The following is a 14,130-nucleotide window of genomic DNA, read 5'->3' on the forward strand; positions in this document are numbered from 1 at the left end:
AGAAAGCTCTTTGGATCATTCAGCCAATTGCTCTGATATTAGCATGAGTGGCTCCAGCATTAGACCTTCATCACATGTTTATATGATGGTGTTAGCATATTTAAATAGGCTGAACCCAAGAATCAAAAATGCACCTTAGTATTTATTTCCTTAATGTACCAAATTCTGCCTTATAAAGAAAGGAACTGACAAAAACTGCCTAATAAAAAAAGATTTTCTCTAGCTCTTTCCATTTAATGATGGCAGTTTCCAAGAAGGAATGAACCTGTTTTCATTTGTGGATAAAAATACCCCCTTTTACAGACAGAAAAGTAATCCAGCCATAGAAATGGATTTTAATTGATAATAGGAACCTTATTTAGTGCTCCACCATGGAGTTCACAAGATGAACAAAGAGGCACTGGAACCCTGCATGCAGCGCAGAACAATAGGGTCCTTGCTGTTTGACTAGGAAATCACAACTCCATTACTTTCTTGCAGTGCTAGGTGTCCTGGGTACAGCAGTAGCAGTCATTTTTTCTCCTTTGTAGCTGGTGCAGTGCTGTGGTTTTGACTTTCAGCCTGGGAACAGCGCTGATAACACCGATGTTTTTAGCTGTTGCTAAGTCATGTTTACTCTGGCCAAGGACTTTCTGAGCCTCATGCTCTGCCAGGGAGGACAGGAAGCTGGGAGGAAGCAGAGACAGGACACCTGACCCAAACTACCCAAAGAGGTATTTCATACCACAGCACGTCATGCCCAGGATGTAGAACTGGGGGCAGTTACCCAGAAGGGCTAGATCACTGCTTGGTCGGGCTGGGTATCGGTCGGCAAGTGGTGAGCGGTTGTATTCTCTTCCCTTGTTATTTCCCTTAACATTATTATTATTGGTGGTAGCAGCAGTGGTTTGTGTTATACCTTAGTTACTGGACTGTTCTTATCTCGGAAGTTACATTCTTTTGATTCTTCTCCCCATCCCTCTGGGAGCAGGGGAAGGAAGGGGGGGGGGGGGAGCGAGGGCTGTGTGGCTGAATTGCCAACTGGGCTTAAACCACAACACGAGGACAAAAAGGGACTCCAGACCAGAAAAGATTAAGAAAACATTGCGAGCGTTATCCATCTAGTTATTACCTGAGTGTCAGGGCCTGTAATTACCATAGTAATCTGTTACTACTAATCAGGGACTGTAGTGATAGGACAAGGGGTAATGGGTTAAAATTTAAACAGAGGAGCTTCAGGTTAGATCTGAAGAAGCTCTTCCCTGTGAGGGTGCTGAGGCGCTGGCACAGGGTGCCCAGAGAAGCTGTGGCTGCCCCATCCCTGGCAGTGTTCAAGGCCAGGCTGGAGAGAGCCTTGGGCAACATGGTCTAGTTTGAGCTGCCCCTGCCTGTGGCAGGGAGCTGGAACTGGATGATCTCAAGTTCCATTCCAACCCAAACCATTCTGTGATTCTATGACTGTGCAGCCTGGTGAGAGTAACGGAAGCTGAGTGGGCTGAGTAGCTGCCCACCACGTTCCCCACAGCCATGGACAACGTAGGGCCCAGCAGGAGGTGCTGGGCTGGCATTAGTGGCAGCAGGTGGTGGTGGGATGAGGAGACTGCCTGCACCTCCTTCAGGTAGCTTTTTTGTAGTTCTCTTTCAAGGAGCAGTTGGTGGTGATGTCTAACTCTGCAGGTGCAGTTAACACTAAAAAGAAATTCAGCCCTGGAGAACATCCCGTTTGGACCTGACACTCCTGAGGTGAAGGTTAGACCTGATCTTAAAGATCTTTTCTGACCTTGTTTTTGTGATTCTGTGATCCCTTCCGGGTACAGAGAAAGCTGCAACGCTTTTAGATGACGCTGGTTTACATCAGTTCAGCTTAACGAAAAAGCTGAAAACGAAGGAAATCTATTCCTGTTTTCTATCATTACTCATGCAAAACCAGCGCACCTCGGGGCAGGCTCCGCACCCCGAAGCACTCAGCACCGGCCGCACTGCGGCCAGCACGTCGCGTCGCGTCGCCTCGCCTCGCCTCACTGCCCCGGGCACACGGCGGTGCCGGGCAGAATCCCCAGAGGTCCCCTGCGCCCCCCACCCCACCCCACAGCTACCTGGCCACGCTCAGCGGCACGCCCAGCACAGGCCACCTCCTTCTGCCCGCTCCCGGGCCTCCGCAGGGCTCCCCCCTGCCCGCATACAGGCACCGCCCCCGGCGGACGCTGTGCCGCCTCCTCGGCGGCCTGGGGCCGTGAGGCGGCTCTCGGTAGCGGGCGGGAGCGATGGCGGCGGAGCGGGACGTGTTTGTGAGAGCCCGGGGCAGGACCTTGACCGCCTTCCGCCAAGGTACGCGCCTCGGTGCCCGCGCCGAAGGGGAAGAGCCCGGCGGAACCTCAGCATAAGGCTGCAGTGCTGGCGGGCACTGTTCCTCGCAGCGCAGCCGAGCGGGAGGGGCGTGTGGATGGGAGGCCTGCGGCTTTTCCCGGCAGCAGCCGGGGGAGGGTTACTGCGAGGAGCGCGAGGTGTGGGGCAGCCGACACCTGGGTGAACCGGGACAGGGCCTTGAGCCTTCTGCCGGCTCCAGCAAGCCCGTGATAGGGATTCCTCTGCTAGGGAGAGCAGCCGGCACGGCGCGTGCTGCTGCCGGACGGCGGGGGCTCTGTTGAGAGCGGAGCTGTGGCAGCCCGCTCCCGCTTGTCCCTCCCCTACTCTCCTCCTGCTCTGTTTGGCGCTCCCGGACTTGCCCAAGTTTGTCAGCACGGTAGCTGGAGCGCAGAGGCGCGTTGAACGCAGTCTCCCCCGTCCGCAGCGCCGAGGTTCCGGCGGCTGTGGAGGTGCCAGCAGTGAACACCGGTTTCGTTTTAAAATACTTGTCAGTGTTGCTAAACCCGATCTCCGTCGCTCATGAAATTGCTGGTGCCGAGCCCATACTATCACGTACTTATAGGGGTCACTTAACATGTTCCAACTACCTCATTGTTTATGTTACTCACATGGAAGGCAGGTCCCATAACAGATGCAACTATGTAAGATCCTCGTTTCTTCAAGATGCTTTAGCTTCCCTTAGGGTGGAGGTCAGCAGCTGATTGCTCCCCTGGCGCTTCCAGGATCTGCAGAGACAGCCCCGTAAACTTCCTTGGCTGGTAGTCCCGGAACATAAATCGGCTCCATAGGAGATGTGCTTCTGGACTGTCCTGCCCCCCAGGTCGATAAGGTATCGAGGCCTCTGCTAAGCCAAAGACTGCAGCCTCTTGCTGACTGCTGGTTCTTGTCTTGCAGCTGGACCCAAGAGAGGAGTATGTTGAATGTATATTGTATGTATCTCATGTGCTTGTAAAGTTCTCCCAAGAATGGAGGTTCTGCAGTATGCCTAGGTTTTTCAAGTGCATAGCTATCTCTGTTAAGAAACCTTTTCATATTGCCACACGTGGAAGGTATTTCATGTCTTTGTGTTTGCTTATAAATGACAAATTGCATTGGTTTAGTATTGGTTTGGTAAGGTGGGCAAGGCTATTTAATCCCAACAATTTAACGGTATTTTCTTGAGTTTCATAGGAAATATTTGCCTTTGCTTGTTGCCAAATAAAGAAAAATCACCAACTCTGAGCATGTGAAGTATGTGTATACAATCATTCTGGCAACCTATTAATTGCAGATGGTGTGGTGGATTTGGAACAGAATGCCTAGCATTTGTTGAGGGGACAGATGGCAGACAAGCCATCTAGTTGTATCAGCTGTATAGTGAAATTGTAACAAAAGGAGTGTTTGATGGCAATGTAGCAATTTATGAACAAGAGCTTTATCAAAGTACTACTTGAAAATTGCTTTAACATGGAAGAAAAAAATGTGATTTGGGTCTCTGTTTTCCAGGCGTTCCTTTTTCCTCAAGTGTCCTTGTGTGGTGTTCTTTAAATGTTAGTTAAGACTTTTCATACCAGTTGGTGGTTTTAATCTTGTCTGTGACTTTTTAGGCTGCGGTAGTGTAGCTGCTATCTTCAGGAACACTGCTGTGTTCAAGATCACAAATTATTTCTTTGTCAATAATTTACTTGACTGTTTTGTAAGAGGCTAAAGTTCAACACAACCTTCTAATAACTAAATGATTGGTTAAAAAAAAACAAACCTAGAACTAAGGGCTGATGAAACTGAGGCAAATTTTACTGCAGTTTAAAGTGAAAGTATTATCTGTGTTTTTTTGGTTTTCTCAGTCTTTAAGTTTTAGTGCTTTTGTTAAGCTGGTAGTTGCACAAGACATTTATTGCCACTGGTATGGCTTGGCACTGTTTTCTTTTAAATTTGAGAGTCACTATTGAAAGCTTGATTTCCTTTTTTTTTCTTACTACCCTTTCTGCATATCACTGTCCCGCACCTTATCCCCTAATAGTAATTTGTTCAGTCTGCTTTCACATGTGGAGGTTATACCTGTAACCTGCTTTAATCTATTCTTGGTATGTGATGTGTGAATCAGAAGGTCAAGGTTAGGGATCTAAATTATTCATGTAATCAGTGGAGTGTAGTAAAAAACAGTGCATAAATACTCCATTTCATTGGTAAGAAACCTTTGTATGCTCTGTCTTTAGTTTTTAAATATTTTTTTCTGTCTTTTCTATCCATGTGAAGTTATGCTTCAGATGTCTGCTGCTAATTGTATTGGTATTTTAGTGAAGAAACAGGACCATATGTTTGGGTAAATTCTGTTGTCATTACCCAAGAAGCCATGCTTGGGTTTTTTTGGTTTGATTTTTGTCCCAAGTATGCTAGTATCATGCTGTGCAAAGAAACTGTGAAAGCGTGTAAGCATGTAGAGCACTTTTAAAAATGAATTTAACAGTGATCGTACCATCAGCTTAATTGGTTGAGAAGTGTCTCTTTGAACCTGTCTTTTGGTAGTTTTAGCTGGTGGTTCCAAAATCTTTATCTGCAAGAGCAGGATAACCAACATTGCATACTCGGTTCCACATGTGTTTTTATGTACCTCTGTTACACCTCCCTTGCTGGTCTTTTGCAAACTGTTTTAAGTTTATTCAGTTGCTTCTTGTGTATTTTATTTTGCTGTGTTCTCTATTCCTTTCCTATCTCTGCTTTTGTGCCATTACTGAATGGCGAGGTGAGTTTTATTTGTAGCAGCTCCTAGAAGTATTTTTGTTCATATGAAGTTGGTGGTGTTTTTCCCCTGTGCTCTATCCTGCACTTTTCTGCGCTGAAGTTCATCTGCTTTCTTGAATAGCCTCTGTGTAAGAAAGCCTCTGCCCAGTTCTTCACAACCAGGCCAAATGGCAAGTTTCACTTCCTCAGTGTTCTGTTGCTGTGAAAGACTGGATTGAATCTGGACAGCAGTACAGATCCCAGTACAGATTCAGGTGGGCATCTTGTCCATTTCTTTTTTCTTACCAGTTTTTATGCATGCAAGGATTTTCTTTTGTATTTCAAGACAGCTTGGTTTCCTTTAGAGTCTTTGGTAAGTAACTGTCGGATACCTCTTGGGGATGGTATCAGGTGGTTTTCCCTTGTCTGTTTGAAAGCTGTCTATTACTCTTTTCTGAAGAATCAGTAAGTGCAGCCTTTGTAAAATTTACAGTAACTTGCCTGTACAGATGCCACTTTTGCAGTCAGTAGTTACCAGATTGCTCAGGAAACCCTTTTAAATGTAGGTGTGATACTGGCCATCTTCCTGCTTCTCTGGTGCAAAGACAGTTTTAAGCAAGGTGTAAGTCCCCAGAGGACTAGCTGGTTTTTACTTTTGACTTCTCCTGTGAATGCCCCCCTGATCTGAGTGGTTTGTTACTGTTCATGTCTATTTGTTGAATCATCTACTGGCATTTTGACTTGAGACAGATCTGATGCACTGTAAGGAAGAATTCTAGTGTTGGATCTTCACAAGTTCCTTCACAATAAACATGGATACAAAAACTTACATTGGTTTTCTGCTCTGCCTGTACCTGCACCAGGGTGCTTTTTGTATGTCTGACATATGTTAGCATTAATGAGTATCTGGCAGGCTACATGCTCCTAATTCCTCTAAAAATGGCTTTGATTTTTCAGTTTCATGCTATTTCCAGTTCTCTTTCTTTAAACTTGTACTTCTTGGACTTTTTCATCTAACCTTCCAGTTTATGAAACTTTTCCTGTTTTCTTTATCTGGATGCCTTAGCTTTTTGAAGGATGATGTCCTGCTCTAACTAAAGTCCTTATGGCTGTTGTGTTTATGTTGTTTAGGCAGTCTGGATTCCTTTTGGTCTTTCTAAAGTTCTCAGTAAATGTGGTGCATATGGTCTGAGCCTCTGAGATAGTGTCTTTGAATAGTTTCCATGCTGCCTTCAAGGATTTTTGCACTTTTTAAGAGCATCGTAATTACATATAATTCGCCTTCCTTTGAAATTAAATACAGCCGCAGTTGATTTCTTATTTTTTCTTGCTTTCACATGAGTGTAGGATTTTGGCACATTATGATTACTGTTCTAGAGCTCTTCAACAGTAGTATTTTTGAGCAGTGATCAGAACTGCTTCCCAGCTAGCATATTCTATTCCCAATGCTGTCTCCAGCTCTTGTATGAATTAGGCAAATTTTTATGTGGGTTTTGAACAACTTTCTGTGACTTCACCTTGTCATTATGCAAGACACCCCCTTTCACACCTACAGTCCTGGCCTGTAAAGTTTCTGCAGTGACTTTACATGTTAAATTTGGGGCTGGCACAAAGACATGACTAGAGTTTAGCATTCTGTAGCCTCAATACAAATAAACTGTATCTGAGGGGGCATTTGCTACCTTGATAGTTATCTAAGAAGTTTACAAGTGTATCTTTTCAAAACAGTCTAAGTTATTTGAGAAACTGTTTTCTGTCAGTGTTCCTACTGTGTAGTTTTAGGCTCACTGTACCTAATTTCTACAAGAACTAATCTTTTAAAAGGTTTTATTTTCTCTCTGGAAAATTTATGTTGGTACCTGTTTTGAGGGTTCCTCTGACGCATAAAATTGCGCCTTCCAATAGCGGTATCTTTGATAGTCTCTCAGGTACACGTGGAAAATATAGCTGAAAGGAATGCATATTTCATTAGATTGAAATCTAATGGACATACAGACAATAATGATGGTGGTTTTGAAGCCATAGTTATTGTTTTGATATTAAACAAGGAAATATTAAGGATTATTAAGGATTTAGTGCAAGTCCTTCATTGTTTTTCAAACTCTTCCAGGACTGAGAGTTTACCTTTAAAGATAAACTGCAAAACAATTGCAAGGAAAAGGTTTTTGCCTTTTGTGTTATCTATGACATATAAATACTGCCTTCACTGAGAAGATTCCATTTTCCTTCCTGCCTGTAGCCTCTTTAGAAAACTAAGGTTGTGTTCCTTATAAACCAAGGTTACTTAGAAAAAGTCACGGTCATGGTTTGTAGGCAGAGACAGCGCCAGGCAGGGAGCCATGTACTTATTTCTGCTATTTTCTGATCTTTCAGAGAAGCGAATGCCCCTGGCAAACCCAATATGAGCATGAGGGAATTTTTGTATTCATTACTGTTCAAGGTATACTGAGCAAGCACTAGGTGTGTGTCTGTGTCCATTTTTTTCTGCTACAATAGTGTCTATAGAGAGACTATGGACAGGAATAGCTTTCCATAACTGATTTATATCCATGGAATGCTGTAGACTGCAGAGTTAAAAGACAACCAATGTACTTTCAGAAAAATCCCACAAGGGAAATACTGAAATCCTACCAGTGATATGTGGCTGTCAGAGGCCAGCTTGCAGTGCTTTGTATGAACAATCTTTGCATAGGTGTGTTTGTGATTCTTTGAAGGAGGGGAGAAATTAAGGCAAGCAAAAGGGGAAGAAATACAGGCACGGCATGGTGTTAGCTTTTGTCCTCTAGAAAGGTGAGGTTTAGCTTAACCCAGCTATGTCCTTGAATTGCCTTTTTGCACACGATCACAGTACATGCCTGAGGTTTTCTCTTGTGAATTGCTGCTGACTACTTTGGACCTTCGCAGAATTAATCTTTAGATAAAATTAGACCTGGAACTGCTTTTCGGCCTATGCTACTAAAAATACATTGCATTGATCCTCTCTACTTCGGCATGCATGGGAGCAGAAAAAGAGTGGGAAGCTAATGAAACTGAGGCAAACAACATGTTCTGAAGCTGGACTTCTGTGGTGATCAGCTGTGCAGCTCTTAAGGAGGCCTGGAAACAAAACAAATTTGGAATAGGAGTTTTGTGTGGCTTAAGGTGTAGAGCAGCTCCACAGATACTGTTTGTCCTTCAGAAATGGAAACTGTATGTACATCAATTGTCTGCGAAACCTGCTGACTTTTGTCTGGCATTGGTGTTTTACTGCTATTGTAAATCAGAGTTTCAGACAGCCTCTCTGCTCACAGGGTTGAAGAGCCAATTTTTAGGCATTCTCAGCTCTGCTCAAGTTTGCACTGCAAAAAAAAATCCATTTATTAATTGAATCCTGATCTTCTGTTGCTTTACCTACCAAGCACTTTGTCTAATCCAACCATATAGCTCATCTAATGGCTGAAGGATGCCTTTGATGACATTCCCATAAAAGCTGTTGCACGCTACATTTGAAGGTAATATAGCAACTGTGTGTGCTTTTTAATTGAAACCTTTTGGAGTAGCATCTAGGACCTGGATTATGACTAGATGATTACTGCAAAACCAGCTGTTCCCCCTCCTACCACTTGTGCCCAGTGCTGTTTGTTATAAAACTTCTGCGAGACTTTGGCATTCCCCTAGCATAGCAATAGAATGATTTGTCTGAACACTCTTAGGATTCACTGTAAGGTCCAAACAAATGGTTAAAAGATTTTCTTCTGGTTCTTGATTTACAGCTTAAGCAGACGAGGTTTATTTGCACAGCCTACAATAGCTGTTCTGCTTGAGGGAGCTAACATGCGGCTGGCAAGGGAGAGGAGTAGGGTACAGTGTTTGGTGATTACTTGAACAGAATCCATTGATAAATCATTTTAGGTAAAAGCCTTTTGCATCCACCTATGGCAGTGGAAGGTGCTTTTCGCATTGCAATCCTCTTACCATACTGGTCTGTTGAAAGAGCACTTGTGCAGGCATTCTCCTGGGGTTTTAAGCAAAATTAGCCAAACTGCACTAATTGCAACCCTGTAAACTTTAGCCAGAGGCTTTGCACAGATACTTGCATAAAATCCTCTGCAGACAGACTAGTGAGGGCAGTTAAGAGTTAATTCCCAGCTGAGCTGAATACAGAACAGGCTTAAGAGCTAGGGCAGGTGCAGATTTACACCAGTGCTGCTATTGTATCAATACAATTCATTTAATGATAGTCTGCTTTTATTTATAGTACTTTATAGTAATTGAAACAAATTCCTGGTAAACAAAAAATTAAGCTGTAAATTTAAACTGAGTGTTCAAATTTTATTTTTTTTCCCACTTATTCCTTTGGTTTGTGGGGAACAAAAATCAGTAAGTAGTAAATTAAATCAGTAAGTACCACTTGATAAGTGATAAGCTAGTGGAATTTGGTTTAAGTACTAGGTTTACTTGGTTTTAAATAGAGTTTCTAGTTGGAGTGATCAAATAACAAGACAAAAGTAGAATATATTTATTTAACCTTACTGTTATTTTTTGTTATTATTATAATTTAGGAATTACTGTAATTCCTTGATAATAGTTACTGAATTATCTAAGGCCAGTTAGTTAAATGAGCATTTTGAATAAATGTTACTTATGTAGCCCTGATTCCTGGATCTTTTATGTTGTCCCTGCTTCGCCTTCATTTTCTCTTTTGCTTTCCCTTAGGAGAATATAGCATATACCTCTGCATCATTTTCAATTCCTTTCTCTCTTCACCTCCTGTCTCTTTCCTTTTCTCCCCACTCTTCTTCACCTCCACCCCTGCATCTTCTGTTTCTCCTTTCTTCTGCCACTTCTTGATTCTGTGTACTGAACTTCTCTTTTCAAATTCATCTCATCGGTCTCTCTCTGCCTCACATGACCATCACTCACCCACTCAAACCAGAGTATCTGTGCACAGTCTTGGAAATATTCAGGTACTGTAAATCTGGAGAGTTACTGTATTGGCATGAGTATAAGGCAGGGGGGGAAATACTCATGAAGCATGTATTAGAACAGCCCCTGGTCTGGCTTTGCAACCTGTTTTGCATCAGCTCTGCATGCTCCCTGACAACATACAGTCTTCTGGCCAGACTTCACTCTAGTCAAGCATTACATGTGAAGCTCCTCAGAACCTGGGACCTTGTCCAGTCCTGCCTGACAGCTGCTTGCCTGCTTCGGGCCCTCCCTCTGCCTTTGGCCACCAGACACCATCCCTTGAGCTCTCGAAAGGGAAGTACAGTATGTCCAGAATTGAAACACAGCCTTTGAGAACAAAGACTAGCTGTCTTTTCAAAGTAGTTCCTGTAAAAATAAACAGATAAATGTCTGTATATTTTACTGAAAAATTACTGGCTTCAGATTAATCAATACAAACCAAGTAGATTTTGCTTAACATTGGTTATCAGTACTGTCTGCTGGGTTGCTGGGAAAGGGACAGATGCCATTTTGTCACAGATTTGAGCTTTTTTTCCATTTAGTGAGTGTGAGGATTGTGCCAGTCCTTCAGATTCCTATTTTAGACTACCCCTTTTTTCAGTTTGATTTTGTATAGGTCACAAAGGATTTCAGATGCAAGCTTTCTTTACTGATCTCTTTTTTCCATAGCTTTCCACTTACAAAAACTGTAAGTTGATTTCTCTGCACAAACAGTGCCTTTAATGCAACATATAAACTGGTTTTTATGGCAGTTGTGTTTTGCCATGCAAGGCATAAAATAAAAACCTAAATTACTTTGTGTTATTCAGCTGGTTCCATAAGGCTTCTATTGCAAACTCCTGGAGAGATGGATCATTTAACGTTTCTAAGTAAGTTATGTAATTGGAAATGTTAATTTCATTTCATAATTAAAAGCTAATGAATGGCTAAAAGTTTCTATCTATAAAATATATGATAATTATTTAGATCGAGGCAATGCTGGTATAAATTAACAGTGTTAACAGATTATAAATAATTTTGTTCAGAAATTCAATGTTAGCTTAGCTCAAATGTAGAAGCTTACATTTGGCAAAATGATCTGATGCCATAGCAACAGATGACAATTACAAACAGCATCCAGGGATTGTCCACATTCCTTCTTCTTCATCCAGCCTGTCCATATCATGGTGCAAGTGATGAATTATGACTTCTATTTTCTAACCTTCCTTGAAAGAGATATGCCCCTCTTCTTGCAAAGTAAAAAGTTCGAGTTATAGGTCACTCAAAAGCAAAATTAAATCCATGTGCTGGACATATACTTGCTTATGCACTGTTATTGGAAGATTAGTTTTGCCTCAAACTGTATTTCAGGCCAGACTGACATAATATGTGAGTATATTTATGGATTATGTTTTAATTTGAAATAATTTCCTGTATCACTTTTTTAGATTCAACTATAGATTGACGCAGTTAGTGAGTTTTTAACAGTTTAAATGCTGTTTTTTTAAAAAAAAAACCCGGTAACACCAAATGTATTAAGCCAAATACAGCAGTCAAAACTGGCTGCAAATGAATGCATTTAGGCAGCTGGAGAAACCACAGTGTACTCATGTTTGTACTTTAATTCTAACTTGAGACCTAAGTCTAGGAAACTGGATGCCAGTATATGGTTTTAATTTGTAGCTGACGCTTTATTTGCCAGGTCTTGAGATACGTTTTTCTTAATGTGCTTCTGTTCTTAAGTATTACACTTCCTTTGCAGCAGTACAAATTCTTTCTGCACTGACTCTACCAGTGGAAGTTTGTTCCTGACTTCTCGCTTTCTTATCATAGGTCTTGGAGCTATTGTGGCACTTCTAAATTAGGATATTTATGGTTGATGCTAATTCTGGTGTTGCTTGATTTTTGTGTTTGCTGACCTTGGTCCTTTTGAGTGGTTTCAGTTCTAACTCCTAAGAATGTGCTACATCCAGCTTCTCTCTGAAAATATAAGAACAAAAAGAATTTGACTCCTTAATAATTATGGACAAGTCTCCTGGAATTATAAAATATGAAATGTTTTCTGTATGTTTTAACTTGTTAGTTAAAGAAGCAATAATAGGAGTCTTAAAAGAATCAGCAAAAGTCTAATGTTATACACTTGTGCTATGTTGTAGTCTTGTAATTTCCAGCACTATTTGCTGAATTCTTCACATACTTTTCTTTTAATCAGTCTGTAATTACCATGTAGTCTAATTAGATTAATATGCTTTCATTTATTGCAGCTACCCATTAGAGAAAAATCTTGTACTTCTGCCTTTATATTTGTCCTGTATGAATGACACCAGAATTCTGTACCTTCATTAAAGCAGCCTCAGCTTACTTAGGTGAAGAGCAGATAATTTAATGGTGCATGGAAACTTGCAATCTCCTTATGAGTTTCTGTAGTGCTTAACTGCCTTTTTTTTTTTCTTCTCTTTTTGTCATCTTAGATGATGAGTACCAATGGAAAGGGCCCTTCTACTTCATTCAAGGAGCAGATCCTCAGTTTGGACTGATGAAAGCTTGGGCAGTTGGAGACACTAACAATGGAGATGATGAATGGGGAGAAGAAATCAAATTAGCAGAGCAAGCAGTGCAGGCCATTAACAAGCTAAATCCTAAACCCAAGTTCTTTGCGTTGTGTGGAGACCTTATCCATGGAATGCCAGGTAAAGCAGTTAAAAGTGCAGAATGGGTTTTCTCTGTATTTCAGGTGGGCAGCAAGGCTCATTTAATTTCCTTGACTTCAGAACGTTCTTTCGTAGGATTTGGCATTTTGGTGTTTGGGGAAAAATGTGGGCTTTGTACATGATTCATGGGATCTTATTCTGATTTCTTCATCTGACTTCCTGTGTCATTCACTTTAGCAGTGTACTTTTGTTAGTTTGTTGCTTTCTTTTCAATAGGCCTGAGGAAATCTTCTTTGAAATAGAAGCCTGAAGGGCATGTGTTAAAGTAATTTCTTCTAAATAAATATCTTTTAGAAGACTAACAGGGACTCTAGCCATTGGGGAAAAACAGTGCCAAGAACAAAAACTAGCTATGGCTTTTTGAGTACGTAAACTGGGTTAAGCTCAGAGTTCTCTGGCTTTCTAATAAATTCAACTGCTTCGATACTTTATTCTTAAAATGCTAGAAATCAGCAAAATCAAGATTTAGCATTCTGTCCTCTTGCTGTGGGACTCAGAGATTGCTGTGTGTCTGTGTACAGTCAGAGGAAGAACAACAGACCATCTAGGAAGGTGGGTTACAAAATTTGACAGTTACAACTTTAAAACTTTCTATTTTAGGAAGATAAATACTCTTTCTGGAAGTGAAAGAAAAAGTGATGTTGCCAGTTGACAGGTGTTCTGAAAAGCATGTCTAAGCACAGTGTCTTCCATTTCTTAGCCTTGGTAAGAAGCAGAGTTGCAGACAGCCTCTGCTATGTAGCTGACAGCACAATCTACCAAGTAATACGGAGGCCTGTATGCATTGTGCTCTGCTCTGCACTTGCACCTGGAGTGATGTTTCCCAGATCTGGTTTGCACAGCAAGGTTTTGGGCATGTTATAGACCTTCCAATAATTCTTTAAGTGTCCTACAAAGTGAATTTTAAAACCTCAGATGTCAAGTTGGTTGAGATTATGGGAATGGAAGAATTCCCATATGAGAGAATGGGGATTCTTGTCAATGGGATTGACAAGGGGGAATGGCTTTAAACTGATGGAGGGGGGAGATTTAGATATTAAGAGGAAGTTCTTCTCTATGAGGGTGGTGAGGTGCTGGCACAGGTTGCCCAGAGAAGCTGTGTCTGCCCCATCTCTGGCAGTGTTCAAGGCCAGGTTGGAAGGGGCTTGGAGCAGTCTGATCTAGGGGAACGTGCCCCTGCCCATGGCAAGGAGTTGGAATGAGATGCTGTTCAAGGTCCCTTCCAACCCAAACTTTTCAATGTTTCTATGATTATTTATAGGCTACAGACTTACGTTTCACCAGAAGGTGTAAAAAACCAACATACTTGAAATCTTGATCCATTGATTTTGGAAGTACAGGTTTAACCCAGAATCATGAAATAATCTCTTCCTAAAATCATCTGGCATTCCTCTAGCAGAGTTTTAATAAGTATTTCAATTAGGACTTTTAATCTGTGTAAGTGTTC

General features: G+C 41.8%; 1 protein-coding gene across 3 annotated transcripts in view; it reads left to right on the forward strand.

Moving 5' to 3' along the window:
- The first annotated feature begins 2,152 nt into the window (after positions 1–2,152).
- The window catches only part of CPPED1 (calcineurin like phosphoesterase domain containing 1), a 55,757-nt gene continuing 43,779 nt past the window's right edge, over positions 2,153–14,130 (forward strand). The window contains exons 1-3 of one of the 3 annotated variants that reach the window (XM_057407910.1): positions 2,199–2,307; positions 12,237–12,338; positions 12,444–12,662. In XM_057407910.1, the coding sequence (XP_057263893.1) occupies positions 12,290–12,338; positions 12,444–12,662 (268 nt within the window). In that variant the 5' untranslated portion in view covers positions 2,199–2,307; positions 12,237–12,289. Of the gene's footprint in view, positions 2,308–9,700; positions 9,993–12,236; positions 12,339–12,443; positions 12,663–14,130 lie in introns of those variants that run through there. The other 2 variants (XM_057407908.1, XM_057407911.1) reach the window with 2 other exon arrangements.

The sequence above is a fragment of the Pezoporus wallicus genome, unplaced genomic scaffold (genome assembly GCF_028554395.1).
Source record: "Pezoporus wallicus isolate ANWC-B61680 ecotype Strahan unplaced genomic scaffold, APGP_CSIRO_Pwel_v1 contig_4012, whole genome shotgun sequence".
Classification (NCBI taxonomy): Eukaryota; Metazoa; Chordata; class Aves; order Psittaciformes; family Psittacidae; genus Pezoporus; species Pezoporus wallicus.